The sequence below is a fragment of the Mesocricetus auratus genome, unplaced genomic scaffold (genome assembly GCF_017639785.1).
Source record: "Mesocricetus auratus isolate SY011 unplaced genomic scaffold, BCM_Maur_2.0 Super-Scaffold_6730, whole genome shotgun sequence".
Classification (NCBI taxonomy): domain Eukaryota; kingdom Metazoa; phylum Chordata; class Mammalia; order Rodentia; family Cricetidae; genus Mesocricetus; species Mesocricetus auratus.
In genome coordinates, this window is record NW_024429184.1 from 91107126 (window position 1) to 91134168 (window position 27043).

A 27043-nucleotide genomic window follows, 5' to 3' on the forward strand; every position below is an offset into this window, starting at 1 on the left:
AAAAGTACAAGTAGTAAATATGCCCATTCAGAAGCATTTGTTACAGTTAGTTTCATTTTAAGCAGCTGAATCTGTCAACTATCTTACCTGACAATGTTGGTGACTTTGGCCCCTTTTCGCTATTACATGTCCAATTATGTCCTTGTTGTATTAAATAAGAGACAAGACATTAAAGATAAATATAGAGATTTCCTTGAAGAGATAAATGTGCGTTATTAATAAAGCCCTTCTAAAATTTTCTTCGTTTGAAATTTTAAAGAGCTGTGTAAAAAGTAACATTTAGAGGATCCATCACTCCATCCTCAATAGTATCTTTTACCATGAAGATAACTATATAAAGGAAAAGTATGTCACACAGAATGCCTACTCAAGAATCAATCCTGCTTCATCTCAAATTTTTTCTATGGAGGTCAGTTTTTAATGATCTTTCCCTAGTAGTATAATGATGTCATATAAGATCATAATAAGCTGGGCGTTGGTGGTGCACACCTTTAATCCCAGCACTTAGGAAACAGAGGAAGGCAGATCTTAATCAGGTGAGATTAAGGCCAGCCTGGTATACAGAGTGAAACCCAGGATAGGCTCCAAAGCAATACAGAGAAACCCTGTCTTGAAAAACCAAAATAAATAAATAAATTATATATATATATATATATATCATAATACTGGTCTCAAAAAAGAAAACCAATGGTGATAAAATGACTCCTAAAGATATTATTCTATACTCATAGATCAGTGTCTTGCTCAGCCATCACTAGAGAAGCTTCCTCTTGCAGCAGATTAGAACAAATATAGATACCTACAGCCAGACAATATGCAAAGAATGGAACACTCAGCCCAAAGGGAGGTTTCCATCCAGTCCCTACCCTCAGAGCTCAGAGAACCCTATGGAAGAGGAGGTGGAAAGAATGGAAGAGAGAGGGGATGGAGGTCACCAAGGAAACAAAGCCCTCTGAACTGACACGATCAAACTCATATGAAAAAGAAATTAATAAAACAAAATACAATAAAATCGTAATTCAAACAAAGCATTATTTACAATATTGATTACATAATATACATATAGTATATTACATAGTATTCACAAATTGTAAATAATCTGGACATAATCTTATTATATTATTGGTAAAAAAATCTTAGATCTTAAATATATAGAATATAGGAAATCCTAAGGTAATTTCATTGAGAAAGCACATTTCCTATGCAAATTTTATGATATACAACTCATATAAAGTAAGTTTTAATATTTGATACATAAAAATGTTGATCCACAAAAATAACATGTGATATGTAGTGTAAAGCACATAGCTAAGAATGTAAGACCCTTATGACAGAAGGGTAAGTAAATCTGAGCGTGTTCACATGCACACAGGCATTACTCTGCAGCGCTGATCAATGGGTATTAGCTTTAAAAAGAAAGATAGAAATAGCAGCAGCATATTGTTCAAATGCCATGGTGAAGGTTCAAATCGTCTCAATCAAGACTCAATTTTTTTTCTCCCAGTTTTTCCAGCTGTTCTCTTCCAATTAAGTACTCTTCATTTCAAATACACTTAATTAGTTCCATTGATCAAAGCCCACACTTACGAGGCTTTCTCCGTGCTGCTTTACGTCTGTGAGGAGAGCACTGACAAAGGAGCCAGCTTAAGCGTAAATGTCCTCAAACAACGTTCATACCTCACCCATGCTCAGCCGAAATAATAATTTCAGAAACAATCATCCTTCTGATAGCAAGAATAGGAAATTATATTTTGTATTTCACTCATAAATGGTCAAATTACTTCTAAGAATAAGTATCAGATAACAACAAAAATAAATTTAAATAGCTATTCACATCAATCTAAAAGACACCAAATTTTGCCATGAAATAATTTCCAGTTGTTTTATGAAGAAGTATTAGTAGCAATTGCTTTAAAATAACTGAAAAACTTAATTGAATTTTGTTCAAAGGTACTGGCTGAGCTGACAGCCTTTGATTCTGCAGTGCTGGTACTGGACAACACAGCTCATCCCCAAATAAGACTGTACTCAAAATGGGTTTTTCTCGATGCAGCTACCGTATTTTCCATAATGCAGTTTATATAGGATTCTAGTCAATAAAAAGAAATATGGTTTTCTTCTAAACTGTCACAAAAATCTATATCACAGCTTAATCAAGTCGCACAGTCTAAAGGCGACCTGAACAATCAACAGACGACAGCACGCTCACTGCTCTGACGACATGTTAACGAAGGCTTTTTTGGTTATTTAAAGACTTTGGATATTGAACAATCTTGCTTCTAACCCATGGCATGAAGCGAATAAATCAACTGACAGAAGTCATTCGTCACACACGTTTAGCCAAATTAAACAGATTAAAATACATGGTAGGCAGCATGAATTAATTCTCCAAATGGGACTTGCATTGAAACTGCATTAAACTTGTAAGAACACAGTAGTCATGCGTTATAATACAATCCCATGCGTGTGTAACTGCACAATCTGAATTTTCAATTAATTTCTTAAAGTTTATTTGAGTGCTCACAGTGATCTTTATTCCAGAAAGTTCACTAGTCTGTTCTACTACTGCTCAGGTAGAACCTCCTTTGCAAGAAATTAAACAACTACTTTTTATATGGTAGGTCTTTAGCTGAATAGGCAATTAAGATAAAACACAACCATAGCACTGTTTCTTTTTTTAAAAAAGCAATAAAAACAGGAGCTAGAGCCACAAAGTACTTCTTAGTTAACATCTGCAAATGAAAGACTTCCTTTAGTACCTTTTGAAACAATTGTATTAACTGTTAAATGCTAAAGGATTTCTGAAAACTTGGAGGTTCCTATGCATGTATATTCAAGTTAGATGATATTTTCACAGAAGATTTACATGTTAAAAACAACTGATAATCCAATTTCAAGTGTATAATATCCAAGATTATATACATACAGGTAACAATATGCAGACTGAGAAGGTTGTAGTTGAATACTGAGAAATATATGCATACATATATCCCTGCATAGATGTATATATGTATGCATGTCTATATGTAACAACAGAGAAAAAGAGGCCATAAATTTGAAAGAGAACGTGGGGGGCCACTGGAGGGAGAAAGACAAAGGGGGAAAATGTTGCTACTATAATTTCAAAAAGTAAAAATTATAAAAAAATAACAATGAAATGGTATCATCTCTCCTACTTAGACAAACTGTATTCAAAGCCATTGCCTAAGGGTACAGTTCTTAGATACAAGTTTTGCAGTTTTCTAAGGAAATCACTGAGCTCTCGCACCTTCTTCCCAGTGGGAAGAAGTCAAAGGTGCTCAGGAGGTAATAACAAATTTGATACACATTGCTATGAAAGAAAGACAATTCTACTTTTAATTTTTTGTTAAGAATTTTACTCTTAAAGATGTATGGACTACTAAGGGGTGCACAGTGTGATTCACTGGGCCACACTATAGCTTCCATGCCAACATTTTGCTTTGTTTTTTTGGCTATACTTTAAATTGTGTTTTATTTTGTGAGGGAGGTCACAGGGCAGAGGAAGGAGATGAGGGGAAGGAGAGATGAGTGGGATCAGGATGCATGATGTGAAATCCACAAAGAATCAATAAAAAGTTAAAATAAAACTGTACTCTTATTTACTGGCAAGTTGGCTTAATATTCACACTTAATAGCTACTAGAGATTTTAGTCATATCTTTAACTACTTTTAACCATCTGTATTCAACAATGAAACTTTAATCTCAATAAAACTATCCAGTCTGTTTTTATCCTCAGTACATTAAAAGAAATTGAGCACAATTAATGTGGAGATTCAACAATTAAAATTAGTCAAAATGATTCAACAACAGGCTAAGTATGTCATATGTGAACTTTGTGAAATTTGCTGTATGTCTGGTTCCATGATAGGTAATACAAGGAAGAGTATTTGGTCCACTCCAAGTACATAACTTTAACAGGCAGCATTCACTTCCTCAATTAAAGTATAAAGAATGTGTGTACATTTTCTTACACAGCCTATACAACATACATTGCCACTACAACTTAATTATTCTTGAACTTACCCTTATAATTGCAGTCTTTCACAGCCCAATGGGCATGTATATGCCTCTACATGTTCTAAGGCTTTAGTAATGACCCCAGTTCCACAATTAAATGATGTTTCCACAAAATCAAGTCACAGCTCATGGACTCACTGGTACAGTGATATGTGCCCTCCAGAACCAAATCAACAGTTCCACTTCAAGTTTCCAGCCTTCCCTCAAAGGGCACAACCCCAGTACATGACGTAGCAAACAGTTTGAAATACTAACCAAAGCTCCAACAAGTAACATTCCTCTGCCCATGCTTACCAGTGGTGATGTCATCATCCACGAGGTCATGCTCTTCTTCCTGGACTTTGGCTTCAGACCCGGAGGCATCTGGAGCTGTTGCCATTGTCTGCATGGCTTCTGCAGTGACTCCAGCTAAAATGGGGGCAAGAGTGACAAGATTTCACTTTACAGAATGAAAGAAATGGAGTGAAACTTGTAAAGCTTTTTACTTATTCAAAGGATAATTTGACAAAGTATAACATACAAATAATTGAATGAAGCACTCATCTTTGTTCTATTTATGTACGTGGATGGACGTGCATGGGTAAATTCTGTATTTAGTTTTAATCAACATCTGAGAAAATCAGACCCCAAAATGCTGATGTAAATTATATTTTTATTTGATTCATTTCACCAACACTTTTGCTACACTTACATTACCTGATTTTAACAGAACTGTGCAACAATCAGGGGAAAAAGTACAGTGAAGAACTAGTTCAAAGGCTTACTTCTCTACTATGTTAGCTGGCAAGAGGTGAAAACGAGAGAAGAGCTGTGCCCTGAGAGATATGTTGCCTCCAAAGAAAAGCATTTCCCTCTATCAAAGAATTAGGGATGAGGAACACAATTATACTGAACAAAGCTTCCATTCTGCTACTTCACAAAAATGTCTATTTCCTGCATAGCCATCTTCTTATCGCTGATAAAATATTCCAGTGTCGATGTGCATCTACAATATTATTTCTAAGTTAGCAATGAGTAATAGATTTTATAGTGTTTTTCTATTATTGCCATCAGTCCACCATGGCTACTACAGAGGTGGAACTTTTCTAATCAAGTCCTTTATAGAAGTACTTTAATATTTGCTTATACAGGAGCCATCCAAATTACTTGCAAACTAAATGCTGTAAATACTAAAGGATTTCTTTTCTTTGAGATATACTGTCCTACACAATTCCCCAGGCTTATCAAAGACACCAAGGGAGGAAAAACCCTAACTCATTCACCACCATCAATGATGTCAATCTAGATGAACACAAGACCTAAAGATTGAATATGGAAAACAGAGCACCCCATCATTGTAGCATCATTTGTTCAGAGCTGCTTTGGAAGGTAGGAGGCCGAGAGGGGACAAAGGAGGTAAAGAATTAAGGGAGCGAAAAAGGGAATAATGATGCAAAAACAAATGGTCCCCAGTGAACAAAAAATGATGTTACTACTCTACTAAAGTATATCTATTGTTGGGTTCAAAAGATCAATTTTAACATGAAGGACGGATTTATTAGAAAACTAATTTTTTAATCAACACAATCTAATTGGGAAATAATCACAAAGAGAAGGGGATAAAAGGAAAGGATAAACATATTCCTAAAAGGACACATTGTTCAAATGATTTTTAAAAATCAAAGATTATGTTTTATAATTTAATAAAAATATAACCTTTGAAATCTCATTCTCATTCTTTGCTAACACTTGGTAATTTTAAAAATGATCAAAGAAACTGGAATAAAGATATTCAAAACAATCTGGACAGCAATGATCACTAGTATTTTCCTTTCTAGTATGAAATTAAGAGATTCAACAAAAGTGAATGTTGAGGCTTATAAGTAAGTCATTTATATTCATCCTATTTAACCTGAAAGACAAAGAAACTGTGCAGCATAACACTACTGCTAAGTTCCAAAGCCAGAGTTGAAATGCAGGTCTTCTGATATAAAACCCCCCAAGTCATTTCATCACAAGATTTTCTCAACATATACTCACATGCACTCCCATGGGGTGGGGAGGGAGGGAGGGAGGGGAGGGAGAGAGAGAGAGGGAGGGGGAGAGAGAGAGAGAGAGAGAGAGAGAGAGAGAGAGAGAGAGAGAGAGAGAGAGAGAGAGAGAGAGAGAGAGAGAGACTGTAAATTAGGAGCTAGGCACCCCAGAAGATGACAGTGAATGTGCGGTATTTGTCTGAGTCTAGTCAAACTTATCACTTAATAAAATTTCTATATTCATCCATTTACTTGAGAATTTCATACTTCATTTTCTTACGCATTTAATAAAATTCCTGTCATGTATTTGACCTTGGTAAGTGGCATACAGAATCATCATAGCAAGAGTGTAGAAAGAAAGATCACACAATGATACAAGAAGACAGAGTAAGCATGGAGTCCCATAAAACTACCTCAGTCACTCTCAAAGAACATCACCAGTAACTGAGCAACAATTCTCTGGGCTCCGCCTCTGAAATGTTCTGCCAATTCTCAACACTACCACACTGGAGATTAAAGCACACATCTTACACCAAAGTAACTCCAAATTAACTACAGACTCAAATAGAAAATGTAAAATAATTAGAATTTTTAAATTAAAAATATCATTACACTTGACATTAAAAGCATAATCCACACAAAGAAACATTGATTAGGTAGTCCTCATAAGAGTTAAAATCAAGACCAGGCTGGCAAAACCCACAGAGGCAGCTGTCCTAAACAAGGGGGAACACATGGACCCCCGACTGATGACTGAGAGGCCAGTACACTACCCCTGCACCAAACCTGGGTGTCGGAGAAGAGGCCACGGCAATCTGTGGGACCTTGGAGAGTAGAGCAGTATTTATTCCTGGCATACAAATGGACTCTGGGAACTCATTCCATATGGAAGGATGCTCTCTCATCCTGGACAAATGGGGGAGGACCTAGGCCATGCCCGGGATGATATGACAAACTGAAAATCTCTCATGAAAGCCTTTGCCCTCCCTGGGGAGCAGAGGGGGGATGGAGTGGGTTAGGGGGTTGGGAGGATTGGGGGATTGGAGGAGGAGGGGAGGGAGAGGGAACTGAGAGTGACATATGTAAAAAGTTAAATTTAAAAAAAAGAATAAAATTTAAAAAAAGAATTAAAATAACTTTTGCTTTGCAAAAAACTCTATTAAGAGGGGGGGAGGCAAGACCAGAGAAAAGATTTTCTTTTAAACCACATATCCAACAAGAGACCAGTATCTAGTGTGCATAAGAAGATTCCAAATCTCATCAGTATACAATGTTACAATTCCTCCTAAATATCAAAGTATATGATCCAACAATTACTGTTAGGGAATGAAACCATATGTCAATAGGAAAACTAATCCATAAATATTCACAGCAACATTATCTACAAAAGCCAAAGAGTGATGAGACTTCAAATGGTCAGACTGGTAAAGCAACAACAACAAAACAAACGGTAGTCATATGGTGGAATGCTACGCTGCAATACAAGAAGATGGAGCTGAGAGATGTTGCAACGTAAACACTAGAAGCTTAAATAAAAGAAATCGCCTCATCTTAGGACACCAAACAGCCAGACAGTGAAACCTATTGAGACCGAAAGCAGAACAGCACATTGGCCTACAGATGAGAGGCAGTGGAGAATCAGGGAAGATGCTGTTGAGTTTTGGGGCTCATTTGCTGGTGATCATTTTCCAAAAATGACTGTGCTGATGTCTGTACGGCTGAATGAATAAGCTAAAAGCTCTCTGAATTATATCTGTTTGGGGAAGCTTTAGTAAAGAAAATTATATCTCAGTAAAGCTACCCATATAAGTCTGGCTTTCTAACATTCTGTATCAACCAAGGCACCCATGTCACTGTGTGTACATCGTGGGGACACTCTGATCCCTAAAGGTAGATGAAGAAAAACTAACAATAGAGTATTTACACAACAGGAGAGAAAAACTCCCATGAGAATTTTCTTCTATTAGGAATACATGACTTTCTCTTACTTTGTTTTGCTCCTATTTTGAGGGAGTTGCACAGCCTGTAGCTGCCAGTCAGGAACCTGGTATGTAGCTGAGGATGACTTTGAACTTCTGATCCTCCTGTTATTACCTCCTAAGTGCTAGGTCTTCTGAGCTAGATGAGCACCTACCAGCTAAATGACATTATCAACCCAAGAATGCATGATATCAAAAAAAATTAAGCTATGTTCCTGATTTTGCCTGAATATGCAACTCGATCTTCCTGCTAATTTAGTTACCAAATAAGTAAAGAAAGAAGAGACAATGTTTTCCAAAAAGTTCAATGTTATAAATTCCATAACACTGTACAGTGAGGTCAACTAGGTCCCTAAAACTCTTTAAATGTTCTGGAAGACAGTGAAGGCTAGAGGTGCTGAAGACAGACAACCAAATCATACCATTCTCAAATCCTCCATCAAAGCCAATTTTAGCAGTGTTTTTTTCAGGAAATAACTTGAAAATTTTAGGCCATTTAAAGAGCAATAGTGTTTTAAAATAATGGTAAGCATTTTATTCTCTGCATGCAAAAGGGATCAAGGCATTTTTACAAACCCCCAAATCATAGTTGGTCACTTCTGATCTCCACAGTGTTTAAGTGCATGCTATGTACTCTCTTAAAGCAGGCAGTCATCCCAGTAGCGATGGCTGGTGGGGGCTAAGAGTATAACAGAGGATGTGATAAATCAACCTTTAAAAAATAAAGCTAATCTCGATCCTGCTTGTGGGAGTGTGTACATGGTCAAACGCTGTTCAAAACCATGACACATCGTACCATATGTAAAATATATATAAACTTAACTATTTAAAAAATATACAGTAACAAGCCTATAACAAGCCAAGACAGAAACAAAGATTGTGGCAAAATATTTTCCTTCTGTATGTGTGCATGCAGTTTGTAAAGTGAGTAAAGGTATTCAGGCAAGTTTGTCAATGCATGCATGTGTGGAGGCCTGAGTCTACAATGTAAGGGTCTCTCTCTCTCTCTCTCTCTCTCTCTCTCTCTCTCTCTCTCTCTCTCTCTCTCTCTCTCTCTCTCTCTCTCTCTCTCTCTCTCTCTCTCTCTCTCTCTCTCTCTCTCTCTCTCTCTCTCTCTCTCTCTCTCTCTCTCTCTCTCTCTCTCTCTCTCTCTCTCTCTCTCTCTCTCTCTCTCTCTCTCTCTCTCTCTCTCTCTCTCTCTCTCTCTCTCTCTCTCTCTCTCTCTCTCTCTCTCTCTCTCTCTCTCTCTCTCTCTCTCTCTCTCTCTCTCTCTCTCTCTCTCTCTCTCTCTCTCTCTCTCTCTCTCTCTCTCTCTCTCTCTCTCTCTCTCTCTCCATATCCCCCAACACGTTATCTACTGAAAAATGATTATTCTGACAGCTTGGAACTCATTGACTGGCTGGGATGGGCCAGCAAGCCTGAGATACACATGTCTCTGCTTCCATTAATACCGGGGCCACAGATTTGCATTGCTGCAACTTGCTTTTACGTGGATACTAGATATGTGACCTTAGGTTCCTGTTTTTTATTTATTTAAACCATGTGTGACATAAGTGTTTTATGAATGTGTGTGCACCACACGTTTCTGGAGCCCATGGAGGTCAGAAGAGGTCACCAGATCCCTGAAATTAGACTGTCATGTATTTGTGAGCTGCCTGGTGTGAATGCTGGGAGCTGAACCTGGTCCTCAGCAATAACAGCATGTGTTCTTAGATGCTAAGCTCTATCTCTAGACCCCAGGTGCCTAAGGTTGTGCAACAAGCACTTCACCTACTAAACCATCTCCCTAACTCTGTATGATTGGATCCAAAGAAATACAAAGACAAGAGAAAATTACTTTGTTACTGATACAAAATATGTAAGTTTTCAATGCAAAAACTACTTCTTTATGATTCATTATCAAAAAAGATGACATACTATGGAAAATTAAAAAAGAATCTTTATAAGGTCTGTATACAAACCTGCTTATTCATTTGCAAACGATTTATTATATGGTGATACTTTGTTTTCGTCTTGTATATGTCATGTTAGTGAGTTTACTTTGTCAAATTACATTAAAATAAACTAAAGTGTATTGTTTTGATAAACATACTCAAAGTATTGGGCATAAATTCAATAAACCTGGCTTGAAAGAACATAATGAAAATAACTTCAATTATAACACAACACAAATTATATTACCTAATTACTAGTAAATGATAATAATGGTGTTTTGGGGAAAAGAAAGTATTACAAATACATAAGGATAGAAAGAAATCTAAGAAGAGGTAACAGTATATGTATGAAAAGGAAGTATACAAATCCAAGTGTTACAAATTGTATATTTTACCATTATAGGTTTCATATACAGCATTTATACTGAGACTCGTGAAGGAAATGGGGGAAATGGAATGAAGCAGAAACCTGCTGAGGGGAAGCATGGGGTGGATGAATATTTTGCTTGGCAGAAGTGAAAACAGGCAATAGGAACAATTTTATGAACCCTTACAGATTTCTATATACCAGGGTTATTATTGTCAAAGATCTGCAACAATTAAACTTTCCAATTATACATACATGCATATGTGCATCACTTGAAAATGTTTTAATGTAAATACAGAAATATGGTCTTCAAAATCAATAGACTGAAAGTAAATCAATAGACTGAAAGTATTCTCAAAATTCCACCAATAGGGGCTGGAGAGATGGCTCAGCAGCTAAGAGCATGAGCTGTATTTCAGAGGACCCAGTTCAATTCCCAGTGCCCACATAGTCCTTCATAACCATCTGTAAGTCTAGTTCCAGAGGATCTGATGCCTTTTCTGACCCCTGAGAGTACCAGGCACATACATGGTGCACACCTCTACAAGCAAGCAAAACACCTAGACAAATAAAATACATTTTTCAATTTCAATAATAAAATATAGACATTAGCTAAAATGTACACTTCTTGCATTATATATTTTCTTTATAAACATTTTCTAACTGGTTTACAATATCTGAGTAATGACAAACAAAATGACCTTGGGAGAATTCTATAGTGTCATATAACTAATATGACAACCAAAGATAAAACGCTAATCTAGTAAGATTTTTTAAATGCAGCATATTAAGCGATATTGGGATATAAGATCAGTTCAGTTCACTGTAACTTTATTATTTTACTGAAGATTAGATGGAAGGGATAATATTGTTAGAGCAAAGAATAAAGACATACAAAATGTTAATAAAAATTATATTTCTCATTCTCATAAAATATAGATTTCCAGAGAGATTGAAAAACATATCCAAACAATAGCAGGTATTTTTATTTCATCAGTTCCTCACAACTGTGGTTTTCCAGTGATCTAATTAAAGTACACTGGAGGCGATGATTTGATATGAACATTCACTTTGAATGAAGTAAAATCCAACAATAAGGGAGTGTGTGAATATCTCCAGTTGCATTTCAGGCAGAAGGCAGGAATTTATTGGAAGCAGATCTGTGCAGTGACGGACCAACACTGGCCCACGTTCCCCACAATCTCATGACAGACAGACGGCCTGCCTCACATTAATTCACTTCACACCACACAGATCGATCCGCAGCCGTTCCCTAGTCTCTCTGCACACACCGCCTGTCTGGCTGCCTACATTCGCATCAGCACATACACACAAAGGCCACAGAAGATAACCTTTTGCTTTCCATTAAAGATACAGTATCCACTTTTCCTTCTCTAAGCATCAAAAATAGAAATTATAACACTATAGATGTCTTATAAAAAGATTTCAAATAAAAAATTTGAAGGTAGGTATCACTTATTCTGAATAAAGATCATTTCAATATTTCAAGAAACAAGCTAAGCTTATTAAGGGTGTAATGCAATTAGAGAAATAAAAAGTGTGATTAAAAAGAGTTTAAAATTACATCAGAATATAATAATTATTTGGTAACAAGAGAATTGATGTTCAATTAATACATTTTCCTACCTAATGTTTAGAACTATTTATGAAATTACTCTCATAAAAAAATGTAAGCCATTCTGAAAGCAGCAAAATGCTCAAGTAATAGAAAACACAAGTAGTATACTAGCTCCACAGAGTATTACTGTGAGAGCATAAAGCTTTATTCTTCTTCTCTTCCAAACAGAACTGAAAGTGAGTGATCTATAGTTTTATGTCTGTGTGTGTGTGTGTGTGTGTGTGTGTGTGTGTGTGAGTGTGTGTGTGTGTATAACTTTGAATTCACCGTAGGCACCTATTCAAAGATTTGATTGATTTGCTGGCTACAAGTGAACTAAAAGCAGTTTTTGTTTCAGAAGAAACAAATGAAAGAAAAACTCATATGGCTTGACCTTCCAGGTGCTGTGAAACAAAGGCAACCCTGCCCTGACACACTAACATTGAAGTCTGCTGATGTGAAACCTCAATTGCAAGCAGAATTATGCATCTTGGAACTGCTTAAGAATTTGTCACTGAAATCCTTCAAAGATCCCTATCCTTTCTGTATGTGTTTCCTCTTCTATCTCTCTACCCTTCTGCCTCTCTCCTTTCTCTCTTACACTAGCAATGGCTGTGAAAACAGGTAACCAAGCAGCATGAACACTACACTGTGCTGCATGTATTAACAGTAAGGAATAGTAAGGTGCTTTAAAGTCAATGGAAGTGAAACTGATGGAGGCAGCAAAAGATAACGGCTTTAGCAATAAAGACACTGAAGGTTGGGCTCCATCTAAATCAATCAGAGAGCATGGCGTCGCTCATAGGGTAAGGCAGGGAATTGTGCAAAGTGCTCACATTTACATAAAGACTGCCAGCACTCTGGCTACTTTAAACAAGCGTATCCAGGCAAGTCATGAGGTGAAAAGAGATCCTCAGCTTCAGATATAATGTGTGCTGGGACTTTAGTGAGGAGCTATAGGAATGAGGATAGGAGGAATACCTTCACCTGTGTTGAGAAAACATGTCTCCTGTGTTGATACAGAGAAAGATTTGTAAATGGATGTGGTGATGGGCCAATAATTTTCAAACCATACTTTTTCCTAGACAGAGACCCTCACTGTTGCCACATTAAGTAGTTGTGGAAGTGCATGAAGAGGCACACATATAGTTTATACAAGTTTCCATTTGCAGAGTAAGCATTTTTTTTAAAGTTTAAAAAACTTTTTTTCTAGATTGTTTTTCCAAATAGAGGAAATGGGGAGAAGCTTATCCACTTAACTAATTGGTTTTTTTGGGGGGGTGAGGGAGACTGGTTTACTAAGCAAAGGGAATAAAGCTAAAGGGGGAAATACAAGAATTTTTTACTAGAGAATATGACAGCCATAGTATCAATGCAGATTTATAAATATGCATATTTTATATAAAATAGTTTAGATATAAGAGGGGAAATCGAGTAACAATTTGAGCACGATATAAGGAAAGAGAACATATCAAAATCAATTTCATGAAGTAGAAATATCCAAGTCAGGGCTTGAAGTGTATGTAAAGTGTACCATGGAATGACATTGAGTGAAGAAGAAAGAGCAGCACATGAAAAAAATCACGGAAAAGCAGAAAGTTAAGTGTGGTGACAGGTGGAAAATGGAGCTACCAAGACACCAGATGCTGGAGCCCAAAAGACAGGAAGCAGTAAGTTACTAAAGAAGATAGGAGGCAGTGAGATAGCCAATCTTGGTTGTCATCTTGACTACTACTGTTGGGTACATGTGGGAGCGATTTTTCTCAATTGGATTATTTAAAATGGAAAGAAACAATCCTGAGCCTAGATCACTGGAGGTCAGAAGAACCACACTAAATCTGGGCAATGCCTTCAGGTGTCAGCCCACAACAAAGGACATAGAAGGAAGACTTTGCCTTTCCCTGCTTGCCCTTAGCTTCTCCGGCAAGTTCATCCATCTGCTGCTGAGGAATCCCTTCACTGATATTAGGATCTACTTCTTCAGACTTCCAATATATGCTGAAGGCCAGTTGAAACAGCCAGCCTCGTGGACTGAATGACCACTAGATTCTGAGCCATTCTGTCAGGAGACAGCCACTATTGAAATAGCAAGACCACAGCCTGGAAACCACTGTAATAAATCCCATTTTAACATATATAGATTGGTTGTGCTAGTTCTATTCCTAACAGTTAGAAAAGGGATAAACTTGGATTTTTTTTGGGTTTGGACACAGAGTAAGGCTATGTAGCCTTGGCTGGCCTGGAACTCACTATGTAGGCTAAGACAGTCTTAAATCTATAGAGAACCACCTGTCTCTGCTTCCCAGTGCTGAGATTAAAGGCCTGTGCCATCATGACCAGCCTATAAGCTTGCTTCCTTTAAGGTATCTACCTGGCTCTAGTATAGTAAAACAGAGAAGAGCCATTAACACACATAATTTAAAAAATGCTAAAGCTGATAATTATGCACTGACAGTAGACTCTTAAGAATTTAATACTCGAAGCCAGGAGGTGGTGGCGCACGCCTTTAATCCCAGCACTCGGGAGGCAGAGGCAGGCGGATCTCTTGTGAGTTCGAGGCCAGGCTGGACCGACAGCCTCCAAAACAATACAGAGAAACCCTGTCTCGTAAAACCAAAAAAAAGAAAGAAAGAAAGAGAGAGAGAAAGAAAGAGAGAGAGAAAGAAAGAAAGAAAGAAAGAAAGAAAGAAAGAAAGAAAGAAAGAAAGAAAGAAAGAAAGAATTCAATACTTGAGGTCAAACATGAGGCTCCTCTCCATTCTCTTTCTGGTTATCAACATATTCAGGAATCAGTTTGGGTATACGGCCAGAAGTCACTATGGGAAAACAAGTACGAAGTTTAACCTAAATTGGATGACAGTCTCTGAGAAATAACCAATAATAGCAAAGGTTTCTAGCAATCCAGCAAGATTTCCTTGTGTCTTTGTGTTTAACCATACAGAAACAAGATGAAATACAGTGAGATATTTATTATACAGTCAAATACAAATTAAGGTACTGAGTTTAACCCAGTGCTGCAGTTGGGCTGATTACAAAGAGCCACACCTGGAAAGTGCTAAAAGGTGGGGAAGGTTCTTTATAAACCTGTGGTATTACATATTGAAATCCATTAATGTGTCACATCCTAAAGATCCATGTATGACTGAGTGAACTTTATTAAATGCAATTGCCTAAAACAATGAATTAACTGGAATGCTAGGGAAATTAGAATGAGGTGCACACTCTAACAAAATTATTACATAAGACGACAAAATGATAGAAACATAAAAGACAGTGAACTAAGGACCACAGAAATTGGCCAAAAGACTAGATAATACAAAGCTGCAGACCAAAAAAGAACTGTACGCAAATACTGCACCCTAGTGTTAGCTGGTTTCTACAAGTGTATGTTAGAAATTCTACATTACATAAAACCTACTGAGGTCTAGAAAAACAAGCAAACCTACCAAAAATGATCAGAGACATATTAATCCTATACAGGAAAGGGATTTATGAATAAGCAAATGTAGAATCCTTGTGTGAATAAAAAAGGGAAACATTCACATGAAGTCAGATTAATTTTAAGTAGGGTGAGGATAGCAAAGAAAGGGGAGAAAGGGAGACAGAGGAGAGAGGCAGGGAAAGGACAGCAGAGGACAGAGGGCGGGAAGGCATACAGAATGAGTTATTAATGCTTCTCAATTCTGTCCACTGAGAGGATCTATAATCTGCAAACCCAGGAGCAGCAAGCACATCTAGTACCCAGAAAGTTGTTTCCAATAGGTCTACTAAAGGCTCTGTTATGAAATTTTTGTTTAAGATGTGTTACATTCACTTACACTGTAGAATATTTGTTTAATGGTGCAAAGATGTTCTCGATTTTTATGTTGCATTTGTTTAATTCTGTGAAGCTGTGTTAACTGCCTGTCCAAAACACCCTATTGGCCTAATAAAGAGCTGAACAGCCAATAGCAGGAGAGGGAAAGAGGAACAGAAAGAAAAGAGAAGGAGGGAGAAAAGGAGGAGGAGAGGGGCATACAGGGGCCAGCCATACAGCAATACAGCCAGCCACAGAGTAAGAAGGAAAGCCAGACACATGGAATAAAGAAAATTAAGAGCCCAGAGGCAAAAGGTAGATGGGAAATTTTAAGAAAAGCTGACTAGAAACAAGGTGAGCTAAGGCCAGGCATTTGTAAGAATAAGTCTCCATGTATATATTTGGGAACTGGGTGGCGGGCCCCCAAAGAGCTAAGAGTAAAAAACAACTAACTACACTCTAGTGGACTCTGCACAGACATGATGATCCTAGGAGGAAGGTGGGGAAAACACAAGATGGATGCAGAGCATATGCCACAAAATGGTAAAATGCTATTTTAATAAACGAGGCTAAACCAAATGGATACCTGTGCCAAATGAATTGAGATATTTTGGGCAAATGTAGAATAATAAAGTAACCGAGTAGCAAGGTCAACTGTTTACCAACAGTCTAGTAAGGACTTCGTGATGGGTCATTTGGGGAAAAAAAATACAATCATTATGAAACATATCATTTTTGTAAACAATGAATATAAGCTAATGAAGCAATTTAAAATTTAAAACTTTTATCTTAACCCCAAGAAGATATTATCAGTGGAATACTTGTATGCATTTATTTGTATGAAGACTGAGTAGCTTCAGATCACAATGTAATAGATTATATCATAAAATATAAATATATCTTCTTAGGAATATAAAGAAACCAGTGAAGTGGTAAGCTCCCAAGGAAACTAAATAAGCAGGTTTGTGAAATACAGTTAATTCAGTCTAGAAAGATGACAAAGTGGAATGAAACAACTGCAGACATCAAACCCACGCTCCGTAATGAGCATAATGCATCTATAGGAGCATGTTAGTATTCTCCTCCATTACACTAATTAAATCTCACAATTCATTTGAAATGCTATTCATATCTAACTCATGATTTAGAGGAGAATGAAAAGTTAAATTAACTAAGGCACCACTCATCACTGCCTCTGGAGGAGCTCTTTAAGAATGAACTTGCAAAACAAAGTTATAGAAAGAATAATGGCTGGGCAGACAAACACTATCAAAACCAAGATACTTCAATAGAAAAAGAGAATGCAATATTTACTTCTGAAGTCCACTCTTTGAAGAAAAACAAAGTATTTTTAAATTAGACAGCCACATTTTTTATAATTTGTGTTAACTGCGTGTGTGTGTGTCTGTGTGTGTGTGTCTGTGTGTGTGTGTGTGTGTGCGCGCGCTAGCGTGCTTGCCCATGTATATGCACTCATGAGTGGTTCAGGTGTCTGCTGGGTATGCATGCATGCACCACACACTGTGGAGATGAGAAACAACTCTGTGAAAATGGTTAATTTCTTCCTCACTTGCATGTATTCCTATGATCAAATGCAGGTCATCATGCATGCGAAGCAAGAGGTTTACCTACTGAGCCATTTTCTTGGGCTGGCCATTACTCTTCCTCTACAACTCTATATGCTTATGAGCTCAGAAACAAAATAAAAAATATAATCAACTAGGTGATATTTTAAATTTTATAGACATAGAATTACTGAAAACTATTACAGAAAGAGCTAGGGATATGAATTGGCACTTGAAAACAAATTCATGAGACTCAAATGAAAACACACTGACATAATTCCTAACAAAAAGTAAAAATGAAACAAAAATGGTATTTAAATTTCTCATCTGACACAAATATTAGATTCCAAGAATTTAAGAATGTGTTCAGCTGTAAATAGTGCTGGAAGACAACATCTCACATATACCACCATTGAAAGTGCAAATCAAATTCATGTGGGAAAAAAACTTGGAAAGACATACATGCATTTAACTTTAAACTCAGAAAATTTACTTCTAGGAATATACTACCAAAAAATGAAGACATGAGTGGGTTCATTCACTTTCATCCTGTAAATAATGCCAAAAGACTAGACAAAACCACAGTGCCCATCAACCAAAATGTCAATTTAAAAAGTCAAACATAATAAGATGATGTTATTAATATCTCTTTTAAAAAGATGAGGATGGATAAAAATATCTCAAATTCCAATTTATGTCTAATGAACTGGGATTGACATGTAAAACAAGCTATTTAAAATTTAAAAAATAACAAAACTAAATGGTTTTGCTACTCACACACACACACACACACACACACACACATGAACACACACACAATCATGTTAAATTAAAGGAGGCATAGAACCCTGAATAGTCACTTCAACAAATATGCTTAGAAAACTAGATAGTGTCTAAAGCAAGAGTTTAAGTTATATCACATATAAAAATCAACTCAAATGCTTCAAACATCTAAATGTTAAGACCTAAATCTATAAAGAGTCTAGAAGAAAACAAGAGAAAAGCATCATGGGATCAAATATGACAATGATTTCTTGGATATGATACTAAAAGAACATGCAAAACCCCCTGTGCACCGACACAGTCATGAGCAAGAAGGGAACTATGGAAAGAGATAGGCTATTTTCAAATCATCTGATAAAAAGTTAATATATACCAAATATAAATAATTCTTAAATGAGCATTATGTGTGATCTGTGATCCCAGCAACGCTAAGAGCATTACTGAAAGTTCAAGGCCATCTAAGTGTACACAGTGAGTTCTAAGTCAGCTAGAGCTTCATGTCTCAAAAAATGGTTATAATGCAACAACTATGAAGACCAACATAATTTTTTTTTTGGTTTTTCGAGACAGGGTTTCTCTGTAGCTCTGGAGGCTGTCCTGGAACTTGCTCTGTAGACCAGGCTGGCCTCGAACTCACAGAGATCCGCCTGCCTCTGCCTCCCGAGTGCTGGGATTAAAGGCGTGGCCACCAACGCCCGGTGACCAACATAATTTTTAAGTGGGCAATGGACACAAAAAACACACTACCAAAGTAGATATATAAATGTCCAACAAATACATGAAAAGATGCTAAACATGACTAGTGACCAGGAAAGTAGATTCAAAACCTCAATAACGCTTCATGCCTTTTAAGATAACTGATAATTGAAGGGAAGGGTCAAAATGAAGATACTCATTTTCTGTTCACTACTGGTAAGAATGTATAAATAGTATGATTGTTACAATTTATGAAAGTGACCCTAAGAATATGAAAAGCCATGACAGTTTTGATACAAATGCTACTTCATCTAGATCTGAACATTTAATTACCCTCCAGTTTATGTTTCTGACCATGCTAGCATGTTTTGAAAACAAAGCCTTACTTAATGGCAGACAAATTTTTAATTAAAGAGAAACTGTTTAAGCTAGATACAGTAGCACATGCCTTTAATCACATTACTGTGGGGAGTGGAGGGCAAAGGCAGGCTGATCTTCAGGCCAGAATGGTCTACATAGCAAATTTCAGGTTAGCTAGAGCTATATAGTGATTCTATTTCAAAAAAAGAAAAGAGAAGGAGTTTTAAAAAATCTGGGAGCTCATGATCCCCCGACTGATAGCTGGGAAACCAGCATAGGACTGAACCAGGGCCCCCTGATTATCGGGGTCAGTTAGGAGGCCTGGGCAGTTTCTGGGGTCTCTGGGAGTAGAAGACTATTTATCCCTAGTGTATGAATGGACTTAGGGATCCCATTACCCATAGAGGGATACTCTCTCAGCCTAGACACACTGGGGAGGAGGGCCTAGGCTCTGCCCCAAATGAAGTGACAGACTCTGATGATTCTCCATGGAAGGCCTCACCTTCCCTGAAGAGTAGAAGAGGGACAGAATGGGGTATTGGTAGGGCCATGGGAGGATAGGAGGGAGAGGGAACTGGGATTAATATGTAAAATAAGTTTTTTCTAATTTAAATAAAAAAATCTAGAGAAAAAAATCTGAGTAATCTAGTCTAGACACAGCCTACCAATGAGTAACAAAAGCCTTCTTTCTGTGTGAGATATTAAGATAACTAAAAATAAGCTAAAAGCTAAACCTGAAGTTGTCTAATTATACTCAATTACCAAAACAGATTTAGTTTTTAAGGGAATCCTTTTTTAAATGCTTATTTTTAGTATTTTTAAGTACATGACCACATGTGAGTGAGTGAGAGAGAGGCAGAGAGAGAGAGAGAGAGAGAGAGAGAGAGAGAGAGAGAGAGAGAGAGAGAGAGAGAGAGAGAGAGAGAGAGAGAGATTGATTTGCGTGTATGAGTGAGGTGCCACAGGAAGCCAAAGGCATGGGAATTCCCTGGAGCTGGAGCTGCGGAGCTGTGACCTGATGTGGTTGCTGAGAACCAAACTCCAGCCTCTTTGTTAGCAACAAGAGAACTAGGCACTTTTATCATGTTTTTAAATCATTAGAAATGTTTGTGAATGCAGAGCCATCCATCCTCTTCCATATACATTCTTCAAGCTGGATGTTCTTTAGTCTAAGAACCTTTCAAATGTAAGTCTCACAATCTTTTCCAGCAAATTATAAAGTCCTTCCACAGGATTATAAAAGACCTTGACATTGACTATGAGACAAGTTTTTAAAAACAAGCAATAACAAGAGGTGATTGTGGTTGTTTTCATCTCCAAATCAAGCGAAGAAAAACCTTTTTAAGTGATGGGTAAGTTTTATAGAAGAAACAGAAAGCATGTACAGGAAAATTACAAAAACACTAAGTACTGTTACAGATGACTGGATTGGCATTTAAGAGGCTGAAAGAAACCAGATCAATCTCAATCTTACTGGGGTCAATTCGGGTGTTCAAACAAAAAGAATTTTTTTCTTTACGTTTGTGTGCTAGAAGAGCTAAAAATATTAACAAAGTCTGAAAATGTCATGTACAATGAACCATTTAATACATATACATATCAAAATATATTTGATAAATACAGTAAATGCAGTGTAGAGCAGCATCACTAGAGAATAATAAAGGACAGAATATTGTATTTTTTAAAAAAGCAGCGGGAGAAGGACAGAAAGGTATTAAGCAAAGACATTTAGTATAGTTGGAGAACTTTTATCCCACAATGTGTAAATACTAGAACAAAAACTAACATTAGCTACTATTATAATTATGGCAGAAAACACAGCAGCAGGCTTGGTGCTGGCAAAGTAGTTGACAGCCTTTTCCACAAGCAGAAAGCAGACAGAGGGAACTAACTGAGACTGGTGTTGACTTTTGAAACCTCACAGCCTACTCCCAAGGACATAGCTCCTTCTACAAGGCACACCTCCCAATCCTTCCAACACAGTTCCACTAACTGGGGACCAAATATGCAACTAAATAAGCCTATAGGGATGATTCTCAGTCAGATTCCTATTTAAAACCTTACTGGAACACTTCCTTTATTACAAAAACATGCTCCAGTGTTCACAGGAATGTCTTTATCTTGTTTCCATTAGCATTACTCTGCAAATGAGCAAGTGAATGATGGCACAAATCAATACCACCTTCTTCGTAGTGAGTGATATTAGGTCATTTATTATCGCAAAGAGCACTAGAATTTCAGCTGAAGATATTACCAGGCATTTCCATTTAAACATCACTTTCAAAAAAGAATGTGTCAAAGGTTGAATGGACAGTTCTCTTTTATAAAATAACCTCCACAGGTTTAAGTGCTCCCATGCTTAAGCCAGGTGTTTGATCATAGACTGAAGATCTCCATGGAGTTTGGCTACATTGCATTGAAGAAATAGAGACAGGGGCTACCGTGAGGCAGACTTGTGAAGGAGAAAAGGGAGAAAATTATTATAAGCCCTTCAGGTGAAATAGCTCTGCAGGAGAGACCCAAATGGAATGAGATGGGGAGAAATCTTTAAGAGGGCCCACACATCCTCACTGCTCTACAGGGAAGACATGGTTGAATTCCACATCTTTCACACCTTTCTTTGTCCCACACTGTAGTAAACTGTCAAGGGCTCAAACAGTGGACAGTGTTGATCCTCAGAAGCATGCACTCACTCAACTAACACTGCCAAGTTCCCAGCCCATGTGACTTGATTACAGTTTCCTTTTTATTGCTTCAACTAAGTCTGAATAATCAACCTACACAAAAATGCTTTCATTTTTAACTGGCCATTTTACTACTCTAGCTCCCAAGACTACTGAATACATAAAAAGAAAATCACAAGAATATTAAATAATGCCTTAAAAAACATGTCAAATAGATGGGATATTATTTTAAATAGCTATGGCTCTTTAAGTAGAAATTACATTAGGTTGGTGGCCAAATACAGATAGGCAGAGTAGATGGAAGTTTCTGTCCTGCTGGTCCTACAAGCATTTAGTCCCAAATAAACACACAGAGACTTACATTAAATATAAACTGTTTGGTCGATGGCTTAGGCTTCTTACTGGCTAGCTCTCTCTTAATTATTAACTATTAATCTATGTATTTTCACATGGTCTTGGCTTACCAGAGAATGCCCAGGCATCCTACCTTCCCAGTATGTACTGGACATCTTTCTGGTGGCTCGCTCTCTGCATTCCTTCTCCCAGAATTCTCCTCGTCTGGTAGTCCCCTCTATACTTCCTGCCTGGCTACATCCTGCCTGTCCATTTACGGAAACAACTTTATTCACCAACCAATAAGAGAAACATATATTCACAGCATACAGAAGGATATACCGCATCAAGGCAGAATCATTTACTGTTGTTAAATATATGATCTGTCTAGTGTGTTTAAAATGAAGCTCAAATCTTCTGACATTCTAGAAGAAAAAGGAGGAATAGATACCTAATTCCTAATGAAACACTGTAAGCAAATGCAATGTCTAGTATACTTTGAATAAATATAGTTTATATAAAGACAAAGCCTTTCTGCCTCCCCATACGCAGAAGAGGCTTATACATATAGAACTGAGTGTAAAGTGACTACAGTTTCTTCAGATAATCCTGAAAGAACCATGCTCTTTCATCCTGTTTTACAAAACAGGAATTCTAATAGGTATTTAACCAAATAAGTTTCCCTTTATTTTACCACTTTTAATTAGTATACTATTACTTAAAAAGAAAGGCACCCAGAATGCCACAAAACCCCCAAAAGGTGACCCGGACAGGCACAGAGTGAAGGCCCCACAAGGCACTTACTCCAAAGCTCAGCCAGGTAGCTTTCCATCTCCCAGCCTTCATTCTTGGCCAGCTCACTGTTACCAAATATTTAACTAGAACAAGCTTGATTACCTGGCTTCCCTATTCCCACAGTAGTGCAAATAGCAAATCAGAAACCAGGAAAAAAAGCCATCAGGAGTGAAATGAAACAGCTCACATCTACTAAATAATAAGAAGACAGAGAAGGGAAACTTCTAAGAACTATAATCTGAAATGCAAGAGGCACACAAACCGAAGATGTCTTCATCAAGAGGCTGTCTTTGGCAACAAGCAAGCAATAGTCATTCCAAAGCATGGTCAGAAATGACAGCCTTTGCTTAAAGTAAATAATTTTTTTAACTTTTTCAACCAAAAAATGGATTTATAAAAATATTCTGAGCATCTATTTAGTGATTAAAAACATTCTCAGTATCCAGAAAAACCACTCCCCTAATATGGTTCTATATCAAAGTTCCAAACATGCAAGACAGATATAAAGAGAGAAAACAGAAATGGAGAAAGGGAAGGGGAGGAGGGCTGTATAGTTGAAGGCTTTTGAGAGCTGGAGCCAAATTCAATTAAATCATACATGTCAAATGCCTTTCTAGTCTCTCCCATCTTCTTCCCATCACAAATCCTGGCATTATCTGCCCACTAGAGAACATACTAACATTAGTGATATTTCACCATCTACACTTACTATACATTACCGTCTTATTTATGTTCATGTCTATTGTTGGTCCATTCACATTTTTGCCCAGAGTGACTTTACTTTATAATTACCAGAAACAAGATTTAATTTCAGGTTAAAAACAGGTATTATAGTATGTGTTTTTTGGAAGTCAAACCCAAAACATTTACTAAGAGTGTCTTTTGTTGAACGAAGAAATCCTATTGTTTCCAGTGCTGAGAAAATAAGGAGCCTGATCCAGGCAATCCAACATAAAAGGAAATTAAAACAGCAGGGACTCAAAAAGAACAAAGGATTAAGGTTTCTGATAATACCAATATATATTAAACACAATGTGTTACACATTTTTCTATCAATATCTGAGGAGATAACCTTACAAATTAGTACTACCTTGGCCAGAAGTATATAAAACCACAGCAGGTACTCATTAGGAGAGATTTTTTTATTTATACAATGATGGTGAATTTTATGTGTCTAATGTTTCCGAAGCTGGAAGAGATGAGCATTGTGAGCAAGCAGAATACAATGTATGAGGAGTAATTACGCCTGTGACCTAATGCCCCTTAAGGTCAAACTGTATTACAGGCCAGAAGAAATGAGGACCCATCAGCATTTACTTTAGAGAAGTCACCAACTGGAATGAAGGGCAAATGTGAGCATATTTCATAAACCAGCAGGTGCTTGACCTCATAAAAAAGTCAATTATCAAAATGCTACATGTAGAATGCCACAAGTAAGAAATAAATAAAAGTAGGTCCTGCAAAAAATCTTTAATTCAAAATAAATCCAGGCAACATTTATCTTTATCTACACTGTAACTTAAAAGTTTCAAAAAATGGTATTAATCCCTCTTTAGTAAAATTATTAGAATTCTATAAAAAAACACATTGGGACATAAAAGTGATAGCTCACACACAAATAAATGATGACTCAGAAAAGGTGCACAATATTTCTATAAGTCAATGTTGCAGAATGAATGCTGTATTTAGCATTAGGATAGGAAACATAGGGCAACTATCCTGAAATATCCTACCAAAGAGTTGGAAACAAGTATATTTTTGATATTTACAAAGGGTGAAACAATGATTCTTGACTTGGTCAAGACAAAACTACATCACCTGAAACAAAAGTCTCCTGCCATTCAGAAATTGAAGCCTTTGGGTTCTCATGAAAATCTGTGGCTATCAGTTAAGACAGACTGCTGATGCTTTTTCTTCCCCAGTGACTGCTAGTCTACTACCAGGATGCCTGGGAGATATAAATTTAAATGAATGCTGAGGCAGCAGGATAAGGAAAACAAAAGTACCACAACAAGCAGAGGGATAGAAAGGGCTGAGCTGCCCATGTTCATACCCTGTACCATGCAATATTCTGGGTACTCTGCCACGGGTTTCTACTAATGCTCTCCAGAGCCCCAAGAAAAGCATATGGCCTTGGCCCATCATGTCCTTTCTTGTCACACAAACCCATAAAAAGCGTTTTGTTAGGCTATTATACACCATATCTACATAAAACACAGAGGGTATTATAAACATGGCCGATTGGCACGGTTTTATTCTCAGCCCAATCCCTTTCTGACAGCGAACTTAGCAGAAGCTGCTAGCTACTTAACTTGGATCTAAAAGATAAAAGGTTATCACGATCCAAGAGCTCTCCAAGAAGAACCTCTTCTGGATTTCAGGAAAATAATTAATAAATGTACTCTTCTGCAAAAAGCAGGTATAACTTAGGCACTTCCAGTATCACTCGTGAAATTACTGCATATCTTTAAATATGTAGAGCGGTTAAATTATAAGACAATTGCTGGTGAGGGGCGTACTTTCCAGATAGATTGTTTAACATGTTCTCTATTTCAGTGACTAAGATTCTCATGCCAGAAATAGGTTCTGTTTGGAAAACAATGCTTTAAAACTCACAATGACGGTCATCTCCACAAACACTGACAGCAATGGTGGAAGAGACGTCACTACAAGCAGGTGGACAGCAGGTGTGGGCTGTCCACCAGCTGGCGCCATAACCTTTTGATCCCCTAGGACAGAAAATCTGCTCAACAACCCTATGTGGTCATTCCTCATTTGTTAAACGCTTTCTTCTCCTTTAATACGTTCAGAGTCCCTATTCCTTTAGCTTGATTCCCTTTTATTAAAACAGAAAGCTCTCAATAAAAGGAAGGAAAACTACTCCACTCAGCATTACAGTTCCAGAACTGATTAACATACTGAATCAAAAGTTGATAGTGTGTGAGGTTTTAGTTACGTTTAGTAGAATGTATGTCTATTTATTTTTGCACACACACAAATTACAATAGCAGATATAATACAAATTTTAGGTGTTTCACATAACTTTTGAAGTACTCAAAAATAGATTACTTAAGTAAAAGAAGATTTAACTACACAATGAAAAAACTTTAAATTTAAGTAAGTGTAAACTACTTTATATTTGAACAATAACAATAAATACCAGAGAGTACTTTTCTAACAGTTATTTTTCTGCATTTTGTGCTACAGTTAAGCAAACATGACTGGAAAAGATACCATTTTATAGCAGGACCAAGCAAGCCAAGTGTCCAGTCTATTTATTCTTACATATCTATCTTCAGTTAAGATCTTAGAATGCTGGAGTTGGCCATATAGAATAAAGAGAGGGGTAAGAAAAATGAGTTTTGTAGTCTATCAGTCACTTAAGTGACTGAAGAAACTTCAGAAAAATTTTCACTTCCCATAGCCTATTACTTCATGTGAAAGAAAAAATACCGGGTATGACAACAACAGTATCTACTGTACCATTTTATCAAAATGATTAAATTAAAAAGCACAGATTTGGGCTGGAGAGAAGGTTCAGTGGCTAAGATTACTGGCTGCTCTTCCAAAAGGCCAGGGTTCAATTCCCAGCACCCACATGGCAGCTCACAACTGTTTGTAACGCCAGTTCCAAGGGACCCAACACCCTCACACAGATGTACCCAAGGGCAAAACACCAATGCACATAGAAATATATTTTAAAAGTCCTATGTTGAGGGCAGAGGACAACATGAGGTGTCTTCCTTAATAGATCTTCACATTACTTTTCAGACAAGATTTCTCACTAAATATGAAGTTCACTGCTTGGACTAGTACATCTAGGATCCCCCAGCCTCTGCTTCCGCAGGGGAAGGGTTACAGCAACACACCACATCTTCAGCTTGCATGGAAAGCATCTTACCAGCCAAGCATCTCCCCAGAACCTTGAGGTCATTTTATTCAGCAAGGTTTATGACACAGCTAGCCAACAGAATCCACTTTCTAAAGTTAACGCTCACATCAGGAACAGAGAGCATATCTGAGATTCCAAACATGGAGGGTTTTTCTTTAATTTCTTTCATACCTTTATATTTTACAAACTT

At 37.2% G+C, this 27043-nt stretch overlaps 1 protein-coding gene across 2 annotated transcripts in view; it reads right to left on the minus strand.

Moving 5' to 3' along the window:
- Positions 1 to 27043, minus strand: part of Wdr7 (WD repeat domain 7) — a 253422-nt gene that overhangs the window by 141073 nt on the left and 85306 nt on the right. For both annotated transcript variants that reach the window (XM_013116796.3, XM_005074662.4), the window contains one exon: positions 4334 to 4447. In XM_013116796.3, coding sequence (XP_012972250.1) covers positions 4334 to 4447 — 114 coding nt within the window. The remainder of the gene's footprint in view (positions 1 to 4333; positions 4448 to 27043) is intronic.